Source organism: Enhydra lutris, unplaced genomic scaffold, assembly GCF_002288905.1.
Source record: "Enhydra lutris kenyoni isolate GAN:26980312 unplaced genomic scaffold, ASM228890v2 scaffoldscaffold15, whole genome shotgun sequence".
In the NCBI taxonomy this organism is placed as follows: domain Eukaryota; kingdom Metazoa; phylum Chordata; class Mammalia; order Carnivora; family Mustelidae; genus Enhydra; species Enhydra lutris.
In genome coordinates, this window is record NW_019154099.1 from 192957 (window position 1) to 212903 (window position 19947).

Below are 19947 nucleotides of genomic sequence, written 5' to 3' on the forward strand. Positions count from 1 at the left end.
AGGCATGTTTTTAGTCTCAAATTAATCATCAGATTCAACCCAGAAGTCAAATAATATAAATAGACCATGCTGTGAATTCAGGGATTGTGAAACTATAATTGTTTGATCAGTATTAAATGCTAGATATTAATTTTTTTCTAAACTTGCAGGACATTGAAAGAGACTTGAAACAAATGAGAGTTCAGAACATAAAGGAAAGTTTAGTTCTAGAACAAAACTGTAAAGCTAAGGTAATAATCATTTTGTCTTATGGTGTTATATTAAACGGCTTGCTGGAGGGTCCCCACCTTGCAATCTGGGTTGCCTACAGGATTCTCCCCCCTACTATTTTATGGAATTGCCTAATTCCGTGATGTTTGACTAATGGCTTTAAGTATGCGTAATACCAAATAGGAGTTGTGATTTTAACATTTTTATTGGATTGCTAAACTAACATTATTTTCCTTGCTTTCTTCTAGAGAGGGGTGAAGTTTGAAATTAGTTTAAACCAATGTATTTCTGATGAAAACACCCTCCAAGAGGAAGAGGTATGCCATTAAGTATTTATTTCCATTAACAGGTATAAGAAAAATGAGTGTCTTAATAGCACATTTAATGAAAATTTCCGTAGGATATAGGGAGAATTTTCTTTAATCTTCCTAGAAGGATCTCTAGTGTTCAAACCAGTCTTCCAAAATGCCTTTTTATCTTCCCATTATCTTTTCATTGAGATTATTCCCTTAGATGGATTATTCCAATTTAATTTACTTTTCTCTTATAAAGGAATTATTTCCCTCATAATACTAACTTTCTTGCCATTGCCAAATTAAAATAAGAGACTTAATTGTAGTCAACAACTAATATACTTACCTAAAAAACTGAGCAGATATCCTGAAACCATGCACATTTATTTAGGTCTTAATTAGTTATTGATAACTTTGTGCTAGTCTTTGGGTGAATCTCAATTATGCACTTGGGCTCTCATTGACACAGTGATAAAACACACACGTATAGTAAACTCAAACCTCATTTTATTACTTGCATTCAACATCGTTTTTAATCCCACTTTTTACCAGACCTGCTAACAAATATCAAGATCAACTGATTTGTGTTTCCATTTCACCTTCTCTAACTTTGCTTTTTAAATGACCAAAAGTTATGTGTGTGGATGTAATAGGTTCTGTATCACATCTGATACTCAATTTCTTTCTTTCATGTTCTTCATTAGCACAAAAATGTTTAATGTTATCATTTCTTTCTGATTTTTTGTTTTGAATAGATTTCACATTTTAGAGCAGTTTTGAGTTCATGGCAAAAAGGAGCACAAGGTGCAGAGATTTCCCATCTATTCCTGGTCCCCTCATATGCACAGTCTCCCCTCACTGGGGTGGAACATTTGTTACGACTGATGGGCTCAGATGGACACATCATAATCAACCAAGTCCACAGTTCACATTGGGGTTCATTCTTGGTGCTATACTTTCTATGGGTTTTGACGTAACAACCCGTATCCATCATTATAGTACCACACAGAATAGTTTCACTGCCCTAAGAATCCTCTGTGCTCTACTTACCTTTGAGATTTTTTCTACCATTTTGCCACATAGGGACTTCTCAGAGTGGTGACTGTGAACTCTCACTTCTTTGAGCATTCAGCATCTTGGTGTCCCAGAACCAGGAGGATCAAAGGAGGCCTATTTCTGGGTTGGAGCCACAGTGCTCCCATGAAGCCAGGAGCTGAGGTTGGCCTGGTGGTATAAAGGGATGGAGTCAACAGTTTTATCTTCCAGGATGTTCACCCTTTGTTACTCGATGCTTTGGTGTGCTTTAAACAGAGTGATCATTTTAGTATTGATCAGGGAGTGTCAGGAGGAGTTTTAGGGACCCATATTGGGAATGTTGTGCACCTGAAGCAGGGCGTGGACAAGACAACCTTGAGAGTTCTGTAGGATGGAACCTCAGGAGAATTATATTGAAGGCAGCAAGTCTGGATAAAATCAAGTTGCCACATGATCAGTGCTTGTCACTGTCGACAAGTAGAAGAAATAAACACACTCCTGTTTCTATCTTGTTCCAACATAGTTCCAGTTTTAAAGTGTTATAACTTGGGGTGCCTGGGTGGCTCAGTGGGTTAAAGCCTCTGCCTTCCGCTCAGGTCATGATCCCAGGGTCCTGGGATCGAGTCCGCATCGGGCTCTCTGCTCTGCAGGGAGCCTGCTTCCTCCTCTCTCTCTCTGTCTCTCTCTCTGCCTGCCTCTCTGCCTACTTGTGACCTCTGTCTGTCAAATAAATAAATAAAAATCTTTAAAAAAAATAAAGTGCTATAACTTATTGGTTTAATATACATATACTGAATACTTACCATATGCCTTAGGAAATGTCATTACTGGAAACACGCAAAAAATTTTTAACATACTTCTTTTCTCAAAAATATGGCTTGTCATGAAACACTGTGGCCTTGCTTTAGGCAATGGATGTGTGCAATAAAACTGTGACCTTTGACGATGGCATGAAGCTTAAGGAATATAAATGTGTGAAGGAGTATGAAGAGTATACAGACAAAGCATTTGAAGAACTCTGTGGCCCAGAAGCAGGTATGTGTCGTGGCCCTTGGAAGCCAGAGATGAGAAGGGATATTTTACCAGCAGTCCATCACAGTCCCTGTCCTCACTCACCTGCAACATCACTGTCCCTTTGCTGGGCAGAGCCCCTGGTCCTCTGTCACCTGAGACCCAGGTCTTGCTCTGTGCTGTCCCCAGCCAGCAGCTCCATGCCATCCTTTTTCCTCATTATCTGCTGGAAGGCTCCATGGACAAGTCCCACTGGCCTCGCACACTTTGCATTTGTCCACTTGAATTTCAGAGCTCTTCCTTCCCGATGATCTTTTATTTCGGGTACAGCCAGCAGCAGCCTGGCAGTACCTGCTGTTCAGCTGGGGTGGGCTCTGCCCTCAGATGTCTCTGGAGTTTTCCTCCTTCGTTCCCTCTGCCAGTGGTTTTGGGCCCTGTCACCTCTCAGCAGCGTGGTGAGGTAGAAAGTGGTAGAAAGTGAGTGCATGGACTTTGGAGACAGACGGGAGTTTGGAAGCTGGCGCTGCCACTTTCTGACCAGGTGACCTTCCACAAGTGACTGCAGTGCTCTGAATCTCAGCTTCCTCTAGGAATGGGGATAACAGGACTTGCCACACAGGTTTATTGGGGGACGAAAGTGAAATTTCATTTATAAACACCTGGCACATAGTGGGTGCTTAATAAATACTATTTCTAATTTGCTCTTTTCTTGCTTTCACCATACTGCCTTGTTCTCCTATGTGTTTTCTTTTCTCTAGTATCTCCCCCTTCATTCTCTAAATGGCTGCTGGAGTTAGCTTGTTATATTAGTCTTCTACTTCAATTTTTTTGGGTAATGCCAGCAGGATTCCCCATTGTCCATTCCACATATTATCTTATTTAACGCTGTGGAGCCTGATCCTGTGGTGACCCTCCTTTCCTGCCCCAGCACCCCCCTTTCTTCCCACTGATGATGGGATCCAGACAGCCTCCCGGAGCACCCCTCTCTCTTAGAGCTGTGTGAGCATTTACACACCCTGGCTTGGCTCAGGTTCTTCTTCCTGGAATAATCCACCTCACCTCATTTCCATCTGGAAAAACCTTCATTCAGTTCAGCAGGCATCTTACGGAGATTCTCCCATGTGCACAGACTGTACTAGGTGGTGGGGATCTCAAAGATGAATGAAAACTGGGTCCGCCTTCAACATCACTGTGGGGTTGTGAGCCAAAGAAAGGAGGCACAAAACATGTTTGCTGAGCCCAAATCCTAATCATCGTTAGAGCACCAGCTGGCTAAAGTCAGGGAGGTACCCACTCCTACAGAGCCTGGCCTGCTAAGGAGCTTGGGCTCTACCCTGTGTGCTGACCTTTGGACAACAGAAATTAACTCCTATCTGTGATGGAGAAAGATCGTGCTGGCCGCAGTGTCAGGAGGGTGTGGGGTGGCAGGACTAACGGCAGGAGGATAGCAGTCCAGGTGGGACATGACAGGTGCGTACGGCAGAGCAGTGTGGTGAGAATAGACACTAAGTGCAGACCACTGAGTATGGGGGTTGAGGAAGAGAAGGAGGTCAAAGACCCTCTTGTTTTCTAATCCAGATGGATGAAGCTGTCACCAACCAAACAGGCACACACATCATGCAGAGGAAGGTGAGGGGACATAGTTTAACACTCTAGATTTGGGACATATTGGTGTTTAGGTCTTTACGAGCCTCAGATGGAGATGCCTAGAAGATGCTAGCTATGTGAGACCGAAGCTCTGGGGCAAATCAGGGTTTCCTTAGCATACACAAGGTATTATCATAATTGCCTTAGCGATAGTTGAAAATACCTAGGCAGAGGGACTAGAGTGAGAAGGAAACGGAGCTTAGGACAGACCTTAGCAATGTTTAGACAAGGCTTGGGGAAATCCGGAGAGAGCGAAGCCCAAGGAGGAGAGGAAGTTCTAGAAGAAGGTGCAGGGTTGGCAGCATTAACTAGAAGAGAAAGGCCAAATGAGGTGGGTTGAATAACAGCCAACGTTTTGGCCACCAGGATCCCTTAGTGGCCTGAGCGAAAGTTCCAGTGAAAGTGATGAATTCCAGAGTTATTCTTTGTGTAAGTTTGCTGGGAAGAGGAGATCACGAGTTATAGGTCTCAAAAGAGATAGCTGCCCCCCCCCTTTTTTTTAATTAAAATGATCTCCATTTCATACTGAAAATTGTCTTTTAACTTGTCTACATTCTTATAATTCAGGTTGAAAATAATTTTCCATAGGATTTGGTCATCTTATGTCTCTTGTGAATTATGGGCTCTTAACTTTCATCCCTTTATCCACTGAAAATGGCATTTATTTTTTTTTTCCTTTATAAGACTCTTCAAGTTAAAGCTTTACCTGTAATATGTATTGCAAATATTTTTGCCATTTGGTTTTCAGATCTCATCTCCAATAACAGCAGCAAATGTGTGTGTGTACATATATAATTTAGGAATAAACTTTATAAGGATTATGTAGAGCATGTGAAGAATACTATGAAAACTTACTGAAGTATTTACAGATCACGTGAATAAATGGGGATACATACATTGTCATGTATCAGAAATATTCTTTTCAAATAAATATATGGAATTTTGTCATTTTCAATCAAAATCATCAAAGGCACAAAAAAATGGAGACATCTTGGCATATTGGAGAATCTTGGAGACTATTAAGCAGACATTTAGAAAAGAAGAGCAGTGAAGGGGCACATACACTTTCAAATATCAAAATATATTCTATAAATTTTAAAACAATATGACACTAGCACCAGAAAATCAGTGAGAAGAAGAAATAGTTTAGAAACAAACCCTAAGATGGATAGTTATTTGGTGTATGTTGAAAGTTACATCAAAGTCAATGGGAAAGAAAGGCTCAGTCAGATAAATGCTGCTAGGCCAGCTGGTTAACAATTTGGGAAAAATTGTGAAATCAGACCTTATATAATGATACAACAAAATACATTTTTAAAGAACCAAAGAGTTTATATATAAAAATAAAGTTATATATTAGAAAATGAATTAAAAGAACAATCAAACTCAAATGGCAACCTAGGGAATGGGAGAAGATATTTGCAAATGACGTATCTGATAAAGGGTTAGTTTCCAAAATATATAAAGAACTTAAAAATCTCAACCCTCCACCAAAATGAAAAATCAAATTTAAAAATGGGCAGAATGGGGCACCTGGGTGGCTCAGTGGGTTAAAGCCTCTGCCTTCAGCTCAGGTCATGATTCCAGGGTCCTGGGATCGAGCCCCGTGTTGGGCTCTTGGCTCAGCAGGGAGCCTGCTTCCACCTCTCTCTCTGCCTGCCTCTCTGCCTACTTGTGATCTCTGTCTGTCAAATAAATGAATAAAATCTTTTTTAAAAATGGGCAGAAGACATTAATAGATATTTTCCCAAAGCAGACAGACAGATGGCTAATAGATACATAAAAAGATGCTCAGCATCACTGGTCATCAGGAAATGCAAATCAAAACTACAATGGATGTCACCTTACACCTGTCAGAATGGCTAAAACCAACAAGAAGAGAAATAACAGGTGTTGGCAAAGATGTGGAGAAAGGAGAACCCTCTTGCACTGTTGGTGGGAATGCAAACTGGTATAGTCACTTTGGAGAACAGTATGGAGATTTCTCAAGAAGTTAAAAATAGAGCTATTCTATGATCCAGCAATCGTACTACTAGGAATTTACCCAAAGGATACAAAAATACTAATTCAAAGGGAGACATGCAATGCTTATAACAATGCTTATAACAGCATTATCTATAATAGCCAAACTATGGAAACGGCCCAAGTCCATAGACTTAGGAATGGATAAAGATGTGGTATATTTATATATACAGTGGAATATCAGCCATCAGAAAGAATGAGATCTTGCCATTTGCAATGACATGGGTGGAGCTAGAGAGTATTATGCTAAATGAAATAAGTCAGTCAGAGAAAGACACATGTCATATGTTCTCACTCATATGTGGAACTTAAAAAATAAAACAAATGAACGAAGGGGACAAAAAGAGTGAGAGAGAGAGAAGTAAACCAGGACACAGAACCAAGAAACTATAGAGAACACACTGATGGTTACCAGACGGGAGGTGGGTGGGGGGTGGGTGAAATAGGGGATGGGGATTAAGGAGGGCTTAATGGTATGAGCACTGGGTGTGTAACTGATGAATTGCCATATTGCACACCTGAAACGAATATTACACTGTATGTTAACTAACTGGGATTTAAATAAAAACTTTTAAAAAAAAAGAAAATGAAGTAAAAGAAAATCTGGGTGAGTTTGTTTTTGTGGGGGTTTTTGTTTTGTTTTGTTTTGTCTTTTGGATAAGGAAGAACTAGCTATTCAAAATACATGGAGCACAATCATGAACAAATTAGTAATAGATTCCACTTAAGCAGGGAAAAGCTTTGGTGAAGCAATTAATACTATCACCTTCAATAGTTTTATCTAGAGTAAAAATCATGAGAGTCCATAAACATTTAGCTGCAGTGATTTCATTTATAGTATTATTTATAATAGTGAAAAATGGCTAGAAAACAAAACACCCAACCATGAAAAATTAAATTATAATACGCTCATGAAACAGAATACTGTATTTGCTTTAAAATGGTTGTATAGGGGGCACCTGGGTGGCTCAGTGGACTAAGCCTCTGCGTTCGGCTCAGGTCATGATCTCTGGGTCCTGGGATCGAGCCCCGCATCAGGCTCTCTGCTTAGCAAGGAGCCTGCTTCCCCCCTGCCCCCCCCACTGCCTGCCTCTCTCCCTACTTGTGATCTCTCTGTCAAATAAATAAAAATCTTAAAATAAAATGGTTGTAAAGAACAGTGGTTAATAAGGTGGGTATGATAATGTTGCTCATTGGAAAGAGCAAGTTATGAAAGTTGCACATGGTGTGAGGTCCATTTTTTGTTTCAAAACAAACTATATTCAAGGGGAAAGTTTCGAAATTTTCATGGTCTCTAGATGGTGAGATTATGGGTGATTTTCAGATGTCCTATATTGAGACATTGTAATAAATAAAGAAAAAGATTTTTAAAATTAAGATAACAGAACTCAGGGTGTCTTGGTTGTACAGTCAGTTGAGTGGCCAACTGAGTTTCCTGGCTCAGATCTGATCTCAGGGTCATGAGACCCAGTCTTGTGCTCAGCGTGGAGTCTGGGTTTCTCTCTCCCTCTCCTTCTGCCACCCCCCAACCCCTGACTCTCACTCTGTCTCTCAAATAAATAAATAAAACTTAAAAAGGAAAAGGTAACAATTGATTGCATTTCTATGGAAACTGAAGTAAAATGCTCAGAGATGCCTCACGGAATGTGTCCATTCTTGTTACTAATACTTGTTTGCATTTAGATATATTACCTGGTTACTCAAATGTTAATAATAAAAGTGAAACAATTTTTAAACCTGTTGATAATTTTAGTCTTGTAAGTTATAGTCTGTCTTAGTCCGTTTGGGCTGCTTTACAAAATGCCATTAACTCTGTGACTTATAAACAACAAATATTTATTTCTCATAGTTCTGGAAGCTAGAAAGTCCAAGAGCATAGTGCTGACAGATTTGGTGTCTGGTGAGGGCCCACTGCCATGTTTTTGCTATGTCCTCACTTAGCAGAAAGGGTGAGGAGCTCTGTGGGGGGTCTCTCTCTCTTTTTTTTTTTTTTTAATATTTATTCATTTATTTGTTTGACAGAGGTCACAAGTAGGCAGAGAGGCAGGCAGAAGAGAGAGAGGAAGGGAAGCAGGCTCCTTGCCGAGCAGAGATGTGGGGTTTGATCCCAGGACCCTGGGATCATGACCTGAGCTGAAGGCAGAGGCTTTAACCCACTGAGCCACCCAGGTGCCCCGTGTGGGGTCTCTTTTATAAGAGCACGAAGCCCATTCCTGAGGGTTCCACCCTCAAGGCCTCATCACCCCCCCAAAGACCCCACCACCTCCTAAGGTTTCAACATAGGAATTTGGGGAGAGGTTGGACACAGCATTCAGTCCGTAACAATGTATATTAGAATAAGTTGATAATTTCTGTTTTTGAGGGTACCCACAGGTGAACGACTTCTGGATTTCCTAAGAACTCTTTGGTGCAATTAGTTGTGCTTTGACTGCTTTTAAATTAATGAATTATTTTCTCATACCCAGAGTTGTTCATTCAAGACCCCGGCGCTGCTGCAGAGAGCAGGAGACGGTGGGACGCACAAGCTCCTCAGACTCTGCTGGAGATGATGACAGCAGGTGACGTACCCTCCACCTGCTCCACTGGGCCTGAGGGTGAATCCACACCCTAACTCCATAGTTCTCTTTTCAGTACAATCCCTATAGATTTGATATCAAATATCTTCCAAAGATAATGTTTTGGTATCTCCCTCACCTCCTGAGAAACTTGCCTGCTAAGTATCCTAGACAACTGACCACCCCAGATATGAGAATATAAAGGAGGAAAGATCTAGAATCCCACCTCCCTTGAAGTTGAGGGAGATGGTCTAAGGAGGAGTGGTTGGCTTGACCTGTCTTCCATGCTAGCCCAATTATTTCCTTGGAATTTCTTTTCTTTTTTTTTTTTTTTTTAAAGATTTTATTTATTTATTTGACAGAGAGATCACAAGCAGGCAGAGAGGCAGGCAGAGAGAGAGGAGGAAGCAGGCTCCCTGCTGAGCAGAGAGCCCCGATGCGGGGCTCGATCCCAGGACCCTGAGATCATGACCTGAGCCGAAGGCAGCGGCTTAACCCACTGAGCCACCCAGGCACCCCTTCCTTGGAATTTCTTGGAGGGGTTGTTTTTTTCCATCAATAAAATCCGAATTAAGATAATAGCTATCCCACAAGGTTTAGAGTTAGCAGTACAAAAATACATATAAAGTTGCTTTGTATGCCAATGTGCTATTTAAATGTTAAGAGTGTTTAGAATATGATGATATTTCCCACCGAAATTCCTCCATTTACATTTGAGCTTCTGGCATAGTCTTTGCATAAGAGAAGTTCACAGCAACATCTGGGTGTTCTTTTTACAGATGGTAAGGACTTTTATTACTTATTTCTTATGTTTCTCTTGATAACATGGGGCTGGGGGAGAACTAAAATTTATACCCCTTTTATAAATTGGAAAATGCAAGTGTGTCACACTGACATTTATAAGTGTGTGAACTGACTTACATTTGTACCATTACAAAACACTGAAGGCCTCAAACTTGCAAGAAAGGGCTTGCAAATGTAGCAATTTAATCCACTCTAAGCCGGTGAGACCAGTTTAAAATAGGTAGAATAGAAAATTTGACACACTAAAGTGTTTGCAAAGCAAGGGACTTTCATGCCCATCAGCCGTGTGACGTAAGTCACTAAAATATTCTCTATCTCCATTTTCTTACTGGTAACACGAGGGGTGGGATCAAGCTACCTCCAAGGTTCTCACGTTCTGTGATTTTATAAGAAGCCAGATGAAGCATTTTTATTTCCAGTAACACAGTCTCCTCCTCAGGTGGCCAAGGGATGGTGACCTCAGGCATTCCAGAAAACAGGAGACGGTGGCGGCATGAAGCGCCTGGAGCTTTAATGAGCGCTTGGGCTGCAGCACGTCTGACAAGTAGCTCGTTTTCTGCCCACGAAGGCAAATGGGGTACGCAGTTTATTTTTAAGAACATAACCAATCCCCTAATACTGTTATCAGAGCCCTGTGAATTCAGACAGGGGGTAAAAATACCTTCAGCCTGGACAGAGAACTGGAAAGGGCTCAGCCTCTTCAGAAGTTGATTTGCCTTGTCCAAGTCTGTTCCAAATGCCACCAACCCAAGACTGGAGCTTCCCAGAAGAATGGGGTAATTTACTTTAACGGATCATTTGACAACTGATGAAAGTGAATAGGGCAAGTGGCTTTGTAGGTGGTAAGCGGGTACTGCTTAGCTCTACCTGGCAGTATGTTTCTGACAGCAACTCGACAGGCTCAAATTGCTATTCTATAGGCAATGAAAATACATCGTCATATAGTTTCTGGGCTTCGGGGAAGGTTTTGTTTTGTTTTATCTCTGACTTTTTGCAAGATGATGCTGGTGTTTATGGGAAGCCAACCATCCTTTCCCAAGGTTGAGGGAATTCATGTCGTGGGGATTTTGTCTTGGGAAGGCGTGCAGGTGTGCGGCGCTTAGGGACCCATGCTTCAGGAACGCGAGATTGAGGCGATGAGGAGGCAGAGATACAAACTAGGCGTAATGGAGGCTGTTAAGTACTTACAAAGTTAAGGAACAATACAAAAATATGTACCACCCTGAGGATAATGTAAGAGAAGTATGATTGCCCAAGAGTGGGTTTGCCGGCTTGTGAAGCCTAAACTCCACAATCTTTGGGAAATCTGTGTAAAAGTCTTCCAAGAATGTCCAGAAGGATGAATGTGTTGGGAGGGGAGGACTTGCAGATACACAGGCCTGTGGCAGACTCTGAGAAAACCGGTTGGACTGAAATCTAGGAGCAGGCAAGGGGCCCAGGGTCCCTGAGTATATAAAGTCCTTCGAAATCCTTCGCTCTTACGACTTGTATCAGTTATCATGCTGTTGCTTAAAAGTTAAGGGGAGAGAGAGGAAGAAAGAAAGAAACTGCCCTTGGGACCCTCTTTCTACTACATTCAAATTATAAGCAGCCGTGGTTTTTTTTTTTTAAGATTTTATTTATTTATTTGACAGAGATCACAAGTAGGCAGAGAGAGAAAGGAGGGGAAGCAGGCTCCCCGCTGAGCAGAGAGCCCGATGGGCTCAATCCCAGGACCCTGGGATCATGACCTGAGCCGAAGGCAGAGGCTTTAACCCACTGAGGCACCCAGGTGCCCCAAGAAGCCGTGTTTTGTCTGTTTGCTTCCTTCCCTTCCATCCTGGGATACAAGCCTTGTCCCTAAGGATGGGGCTGGAGGCGGTGAGGAGGAACTTTTGGGCTGACCTGGCTTGGCCTGGAAGCCAAGGGCTGGAACCCTAGGGCAGGTGTGAAGGATGACATTCATTTCTCAAGACACTGAGATGGGGACATACTTGGTGGCTTTGATGTTTTTTCTTGAATTTGTTCCTGTGTGTCTTAGAAAGAGTCAAAGGAAAGTCTTCATTTGGTCTGTCATGCCAAATTAATTCATTCATGAACTTCTGTATCTTTATATGGATGATTTTACATTGGGCATATATGAGCAATTTATCTGTCAAGTGAAATTGGAAATAGGAATGTGCCTCCCAAGGTGCATTCAAAGCAGGGTACAGATGTTTTCTTTCACAGCCTGCTAGGGTGCTGCGCTCCCCCAACTCCAGCTGTGCTCTGCGTCTAACTATGGTTGGCCTCTTGACTTCCTGTCCCTCGTCATCTTTTCTTACTTTAGCTCTACCCTTTGCAGCCTTGCTGGATAATCTACCTAAAATGGACCAAATCTCCTTTCAGCTTAAAATCCTGCCAAAGATGCCCTCTTACCCTCAGGATAAAATCAATCTCTTGAAGACTCTGAAGACTGGCATGGCCCTTTGCAATGTTAGGCTTGCTAGTTTTTCTCCCTCAGCAGATGCTCCTCCCTTGGCTTAGAATGCCAGCCTCCTTTTGCCAGAATAATTCCTCCTGCAAGATTTCCCTCTGGTGAACCTCCTCCCATTTCTGTCACTATGTGTCATAGTGGGTGGTGAGGTGGTGAAGTGTGGGTATCCTTCTCTCCCTGGTTTTCCCTGTACTACCTGATGGGGCTTTGTAAAGGGGTCTGGAAAGACATAGATCCTTAAGTGCTCTTTTTTGCATGAGTGAGTGGAAGACCCTGTCACCGTATTAATATACTTCTCTTCAACCCAAAAAAATTCTAGGAAGTCTTCAAGTTTGTCTAGTCTCTCCCTGCCTTTTTCTTTTCTTTTTTAAATTTTATTTATTTGCCAGAGAGAGAGAGAGAGAGAGAGAGCAAGCACAAGCAGGGGGAGTGGTAGGCAAAGGGAGAAGCAGGATCCCTGCTGAGCAAGGAGCCCAAGGTAGAACTTGATCCTAGGACCTGGGATCATGACCTGAGCCAAAGACAGATGCTCAACCGACTGAGCCACCCAGGCATCCCTTCCTGCCTTTTCTGTCAGCTGCTTCTCACAATTTCATAGTCATTCAGTCTCATACTCAAATTTTTCATATTCAAATATTTTTGTTAAATGCATGAAATAGTGACATTTCATCACTATATTTATCTTTTAAATTCAGGTCATAAAAGGATGCAGTATTTTTATTTGAATTTTTAGTGATTGTATGAAAAACCTGGATCTCAAACTATTTCCTGTGTTCCACGGATGGGGAGCCACTGTTTTAAATGATTAAGAAAGATCTGAGCAAGCTTCCCTTGCATCACTGTAGGCTTGGCTTTGCTGCTTAATACCCCACAAGACACTGTAATTCTCTGATCATAAAAATAATGTTCACTTTAATTTCTGATTCTTATTATCTTTCTTCCCCACTAGACCCTAAGCTTACAAGAGCTTTGTCTTGATTACCACACTGTTTCATCTCTCTCTGTCCCTAGTGCCTAGAACTTAGCAGGTGGCCATCATCTTTATGAATGAACATAAAACCATAGCACGTTTTTAGTATTACTTTATGCAAAGGCATGTGATTACTAATAGTCGTATTGCCGTTAAGTTGGATAGGGAAATTATAATGTGAAAAATAATTCTTACAACTGTGTAGACTTTTCATGAAGACTTCCTGCGTGTGTAAGTTTTAATAACTTTGCAGGAATAACAGACACAGTGAATAAAGGTTTTCAAGGATTAGCTATTGGTCATACATTTAAGCATTATTCATAGATTCTCCATCACTGTTTAGCTTAAACTTCCAACTCCTTGAAAATAAATTGCTTTCATGTTTCAAGCCCTGCATTCCGTTAAAAGTGGAACTTTATCAACTACCTATTTAATTTATCCTAACTTTAAGTTTAAGATAGGAAGACTTTGTAAAATCCTCTTCAATGATTTTTACTAGTAAAAACTACATTCTTACTATAAGGACAAGCTTTTTTTTTTTTTTTAATGTGTGCATAATTAATTCAGGTCAGTAAGTTTGTTTACAGTTTAACCACTCCAAGGGGATCCTTGGTGGGAAGGTAACCTCCATTTTTCTTGTGTAAGTTTTCAGGCCACATGGTTGCCTTGGTAATATCATAGATGCATACCCCAATAACAGCTGATTTACATTTCTATAGTTAGCCATTCATTCTTTCTTCTATCCTGTTAAACAAAAAATAAAAGCCTCCTAAAATTGTCTTCCTAAAACAGAAAAACAAAAACTATGATTCCCACACCAACTAGAGTACTCAAGCTGCTATTAAGCAGCCAGACTCCCTCATAGATGAGATACATCAGTCAACTCATTTATTTTATAATGCAGTGTAGGAAATAATATAGGCTATGATTCGGGATGACACATATTATTAGAAATAGGGAAATATTTAAGTACAGTGTGGTAAAATTTCTACTTATAGTTTGTCCATGAAGAGTCAGCTTACCAAAAAAAATAGGCACACTTTAAATTTTTTAATTTCATCTTTGGAGAAAAGTTCCTATTTCTAATCCCACTTGTTAGCAGTGGGTAGGGATTTTTTGTTTTGTTTTGTTTTTTTCCTGGAGACTAACGTGAAACGCAGTTTAGCCCGGTAGGAACCAGATGGTTGCAGAGTGCAGGTGGGGGAGGCAGATTCTGGTAGGTGACCAAAATGAGCACATGCTTTGCTCTTCCCTGTATCCCTGCCCTTTGCAACATGACTTTGCAGCTCCTCCAGCATTAAATGGCTTCTTTCCCCTCTGCTTGGATCTCAACTGGCTTTTGTGATTTGTGTGCCTGAGAAGAAAGGAATAGAAGCAGTGGTGTGCCAAATCTGAGTATTCAAGGAGCTTTTGCCTTTTTTTTTTTTTTTTTTTTTTTGGAAACCTGTCTATCTCTCAGCTAGCTCCAGTTGGCCTGCTGGAAAATGAGAGACAAGTGGAAAAGAGAGACAAGCCATCCTAAGAGAGGCCATAGCAGGCCAGCCAGCCTTCCTCCAGCTGCTCTGGCAAGTGACTGCACATGGGTGACTGGGTCCAACAGAGACTGGAAGGAGCCAGCCAGCTAAGCCCAGCCCAGACTGCCTAATGGCAGAATAGAGACCTCCATAAATGGTTACGGTTTTAAACTACCAAGTTACCTGGTGGTTTATTCCGGAAAAGCCAACTAATATAGACATGCATAGCAAAATTCCCAAAGTGGGGGTTGAAAGTAGGCTAGACATAGACTATGCTGACAAAGTTTTGAAGCCAGCATTTTTAATTCTTCTATGAACTCTTTTAGCTTTTGAGATTTTAGGAAAATCTGTCTCTACATTGCTCTTGACTGCTGCGAGGTTGAAGTTATGTAGGAAAAAACCTGACATCATCTCTGTTTTAATGGAAACAATTTGAAGGTTTACCTTCATGGGTGATGTCCAGTACAGGTTTTGGGATATATACCCCACATCGTGTACATAGGCTGGGAGACTTTAATCTCTCTGTTATTTTTTTAACAGTGGGAACATTAGAACAAAGGCTTCCTAAAGAAGATGAGGGGAATATGGAAATGGCCTCTGGCATTGAAGTAGATGAGGAACAACCAAGATCTGACGATGATGATACGTAAGTAGGTCCTGTCTGGATACCTGAATGAAGCACTGGTGGAAAGTTAAAATGCTATTGCTGAGATATGGACAATAGTCTCAGACCTAGCTGAGGAGACCAAGTTTCACTCACACAAGGATTTGTTTCTGGGCTCTCTGTTCTTTCCCAATGACATTGTTTCCTATCTCAGCATGAGTGATATTCCATCTTAAATTACTGTGCCTTTACCATATCTTTTGGTATCTGGTAGGCCTAGTCCCATACCTGCTTCTAGTCTCCATTTCTTTTTCTTCAAAATTATCTTAGCTGTTGTTGCCCTTTACTTACCACATTATCTTTGCATTTTCTTGTAAAGTGTCATGAGAAACTTTGTTGGGATTCTGAAAATGGGATTACATTTGTTGATTAATTTATAGGATTTGACATCTTGACAATCATAAATCGGAACATCCATGAATGTAGTATAGCTCAGCGTCTCTTTATGTCTTTTCTTAAAATATCCTTTGGCATTTTTGTAATTTTATTCACAACAGAGGTACCACTTAACTTGGTTGTTGTTGCTGTTGTCATTATTGATGGAGCTATTTTTCTTTCACTGTGTTTCAACTTGGCTACTACTAGCATATGGAACATTATTGATGTTGTATTTTGTAACCTTACTGAACTCTTTTATTAGTTCTAAAATTTGGAATCCTTTGAATTTTAAAAATTTTATAATTTACTTTTTAAATAGGTAATACCCTCACATAGCTTCAAATTCAGAAGTTATACTCTTTTCATAGTCTTCTTGCTATCTCTTTACCTCAGGCACACAATTCCCCTTCTAGAATCAACCAATCGGATAAGCCTCCTGTGTACATTTCTCCTGAGGAATTCCATTAAACTGTAAGCCAATATGTAGATCTTTATATGTATGTATTTTTTCTTTTTTTATAGAAACAGTTTCCTAACATACATGCTATCCTGCAATTTTCTTCTATCACTTACCACTGTAGCCTGAATACCTATCATGATATACAAATAGTAGTATACATGCAGTTTAAATACCCAGGAAAGTCAAGTATGAGGTCGAATAATATGGATGTTTGTAATTGGCTATTGTCAAGTTGTCCTTCACAGAGGTTACACCTACGGACACTTCCACTGAAGAGTATGGAAGTGCCTGCCTACTTGCACGTTTTCTTGCTTAGTGTGTTACCAAACTTATGGATCATTGCACAATTGATAGGTTCAAAATGAGGTTTCAGGTTAGTTTTAATTAGCATTTCTTTTTTGAGTAAGGTTGTCTTTCCATATGCTTAATATCCATCTTTACTTCCTCATTGGGGAAAATTTATTCATAGCCTTAACTGTTTAAAAAATTAGGTAACTGGGGCACCTCAGTGGCTCAGTTGTTAAGCGTCTGCCTTTGGTTCAGGTCTTGATCCCAGGGTCCTGAGATCAAGCCTTGTGTTGGGCTGCCTGTTCAGCGGGAAGCCTGCTTCTCCCTCTTCCACTTCTCCTGCTTGTGTTCCCTCTCTCACTGTGTCTCTGTCAAATAAAAAAATAAAATCTTTAAAAAATTAGACTATTAACATTTAAAAAAATATATTTTATTTATTTACTTGTCAGAGAGAAGGAGAGAGAGGGGGAGCACACAAGCAGGAAGAGAGGCAGGCAGAGGCAGAGAGAGAAGCAGGCTCCCTGCAGAGCAAGAAGCCCATGCAGGACTCGATCCCAGGACTCTGGGATCATGACCCGAGCTGAAGGCAGTGGCTTAACCTACTGAGCCACCTAGGCATCCCTAGACTATTAACATTTTGTTGATTTGGGGAAACTTTTGCATTTTAGGGAAATTGATCTTTTATCTATAATATGACTCTAGAATATTTTCCCCAGCTTTTTGTTTGCCTTTTGATTTTATTTATAGTGGCTTGTGCCATGTAGAAATTTCTCATTTTTACCTAGTTAGGTTTACCAATTATAAGAAATGATACCAGTATTTTTTAGTACTTTTATGATTTAGTTTTTAGTTAGTTAAATAATATGTTCCTCTTGAATTTCACTTATACTACACTGCAAAGTATGGCTCCAGCTTTACTTTTTTCTAAATAACTCCTTACTTATTCCAACAACATTTATTGAAAATCTTCATTTCTCTAACAACTTGAAATGTCATTTCTATGATATACTACATTTTTATATATACTTGCATCCAACTCATTCTTTCTAGTGCAATTATTGTATTTTAAACATGTTGTTTATAATATGAATTGTTATTTTGGAAGGACAGTTCCCTTAAATGCTCTCCTTTTCCAGTATTTTTCTATCTAGTCTTACTTGTTTATTTTTCCATAAGCAACCTGCCTAGCAAATAAAGAAGGGAAAGAAGGAAGGGAGGAGAGGATTTTCTCAACCTGCTTCCTGCCTGTAGAATTTTGGAGTCCAGCAGGCTCTTTTCAGTTAGGATTGTCTGTGTCCCTTTGGGTCCAAACTGGTTATGTTTCTGCATAAATATTTCTTTTGAAAATCTGGAGGGCTCCACAAATCTTACTGCTATTCACTTTATTTGACAAAAGCCAAATCCACAAATCTTTTTTAGGTTTCCCTGGAAACCCTACTCTTCGATAATAATTTTGAGATTCATCCAAATCAATAGGTATCAATAGGTCATTCCTCTTTATTGCTATGTAGTATTCCTTATATAGATATACCACAATTTATTTATATATTCATCTATTGACTGATGTTTGGGTTGTTTCTAGTCTTTGGTTATTATAAATAAAGCTGCTATGAATATTTATGTACATGTCTTTGTGTGGACATAAATTTCATTTCTCATGAGTAAAACCATAGGAATAGAATGCCTGAGTTGTGTGGTAGGTGAATGTTTAGTTTTTTAAAAAACTGCCAAGCTATTTCCCAAAGTTATTGGGCCATTTTATATCCCCCAAAATAGTGCCTAAGTGTTCTAGTTGTTCTACATCTTTACCAACACTTGGAATGGTCTCTTTTTAAAAATTTAGCCAATCTAATGGGTGTATGTGGTGTCTTGGTAGTTTTTGAGTCATAGGCATTATTTATATATCCTTGCCACCAGTTCTTTGTTAGATATCTATATTTTGTCAATTATTTTCTCACTGTCTGGGTTTTCTTATTCATTTTCTTAATGGTATGAGTCAAATTTGAAGTTTCTGACTAATGAATTTTTTAATCACTTTCTAAAATCAGAATTTCCAATTTACTTGTACTTTGGACAGAGACCATCAACTGAATTTTAGTGATTTAAAAAAGTTAATTGGTACTCCCTTTGTTATTCAGTACAGGGTCAATTTTATGATTGTTACACATGTACTTGAAAATATGCATATTCTTATTATTCCGGGGGCACATATGTTCTATATAATTATCAAGCTTAAAACATTTTTTTTGTGAAACTGCTCTATAGCCTCCCCCACCCCTTATCACTTCTGAATGGAAGTACATTAAAATCTTCAACTGGGTTTGTGGCTATGATTATTTCTCCTCAAATTTCTATCTCATTTTGATGTACTTGAAATACATAGAAACTATGATTGTTCTATCAGTTTGGTAGCATACTCCTCCCTTTTTACATTATGTGTTTTAATTTTTGTCCCTATTAAAACTGTTTGTCTGAAATTCTATTTTGTTGGATACTGACATTGCTATTACAACTTTTCAATTATTTTGTATTTTTTAGGATTTTGCTAATGTGTATTTTTAAATTTTATTTTCATTATTTCTGTGTGGTTTCATTATAATGTGTTTCTTATAAAATGCATGTAGCTGGTTGTTATGCTTCTTGTCCTGTGATAACCTCTGCCTCCTAATTAGTTTAATATAATAAATGTCATTATTGACATATTTGGCTTTATGTTTTAGCTTGATTTTGTGTTTTTTGTTTGCTTTCATTTGTCATTTCCTTCCCCTCTTCCTTTCTAACCTTTTGTTACATTGACAAACTTTTCTATATTACTCTAGTCTCCTCTATACTAGTTTTGAAGATACAGATTATATTTTTATTCTTTTAATAGCTAGTTTTTATGTACTTCCTATGGATTGATATAACTAATTCAGAACTTGTCCAGTGTTTTTTTTTTTTCCTCACGAATACGACAAACATATCTAACCACTAAAACCCTTCCGTCCTGATATTGTTACCTAGAGTTATAATTTTACTTAAAAAACATCTTTTATTGTGGAAAACTTTAAACATAGTAAAAGTAGAGTGAACAGCGTAATGAAACCTTATGTATCCATCATACAGCTTAATAATGATCAGCGTTGTCTTTACTGCCCACCCTGCCCCTACACCCTTTTTTAAAGGTTAGAACATTCTACGTTTGAGACATCAAATTATATAATCCTATTTTACCTTTTTTTAAAATAAAAAATAACATTTTTTTATTCTCAAACTTAATTTGCTATTGTAGTTTATCATTTTCTGAACTTGCCATGTTTTTTTTTTTTCTAGTCTGTGGTCTTCCTTTGGTTTCAGTTTTCTCGCTGTTGTATATCCTCTAATAATTCTTTAAGATAGTTTAGTGGCTGGTAAACATTCTTATTGTTTGCATATCCAAATCTTTTTTATTGTTTTAATTGTAATTTAGTTGGGTATACAATTTTAGGTTGACAATGATTGTTCTCCTGATCTTTATCACTGTTGATGAGAACAATGCTAATTGTTTTCCCTCTATAGATATGCTAACTTTATCCCCAGCACATCTGTAATGTTCTTTTTGTCTTTATGTTCTTATGTTTCACTGTTGTATGTATGGTCTGGACTTCTCTTTTATCCTGCTT

The 19947-nt window shown here is 39.3% G+C and overlaps 1 protein-coding gene across 1 annotated transcript in view; it reads left to right on the forward strand.

Moving 5' to 3' along the window:
- LOC111147113 (serine/threonine-protein kinase Nek5-like) overlaps window positions 1-19947 on the forward strand; it is a 57066-nt gene that overhangs the window by 33653 nt on the left and 3466 nt on the right. The window contains exons 16-20 of the mRNA XM_022503013.1: window positions 150-230; window positions 459-527; window positions 2447-2573; window positions 10017-10154; window positions 15057-15162. Of these exons, the coding sequence (XP_022358721.1) occupies window positions 150-230; window positions 459-527; window positions 2447-2573; window positions 10017-10154; window positions 15057-15162 (521 nt within the window). The remainder of the gene's footprint in view (window positions 1-149; window positions 231-458; window positions 528-2446; window positions 2574-10016; window positions 10155-15056; window positions 15163-19947) is intronic.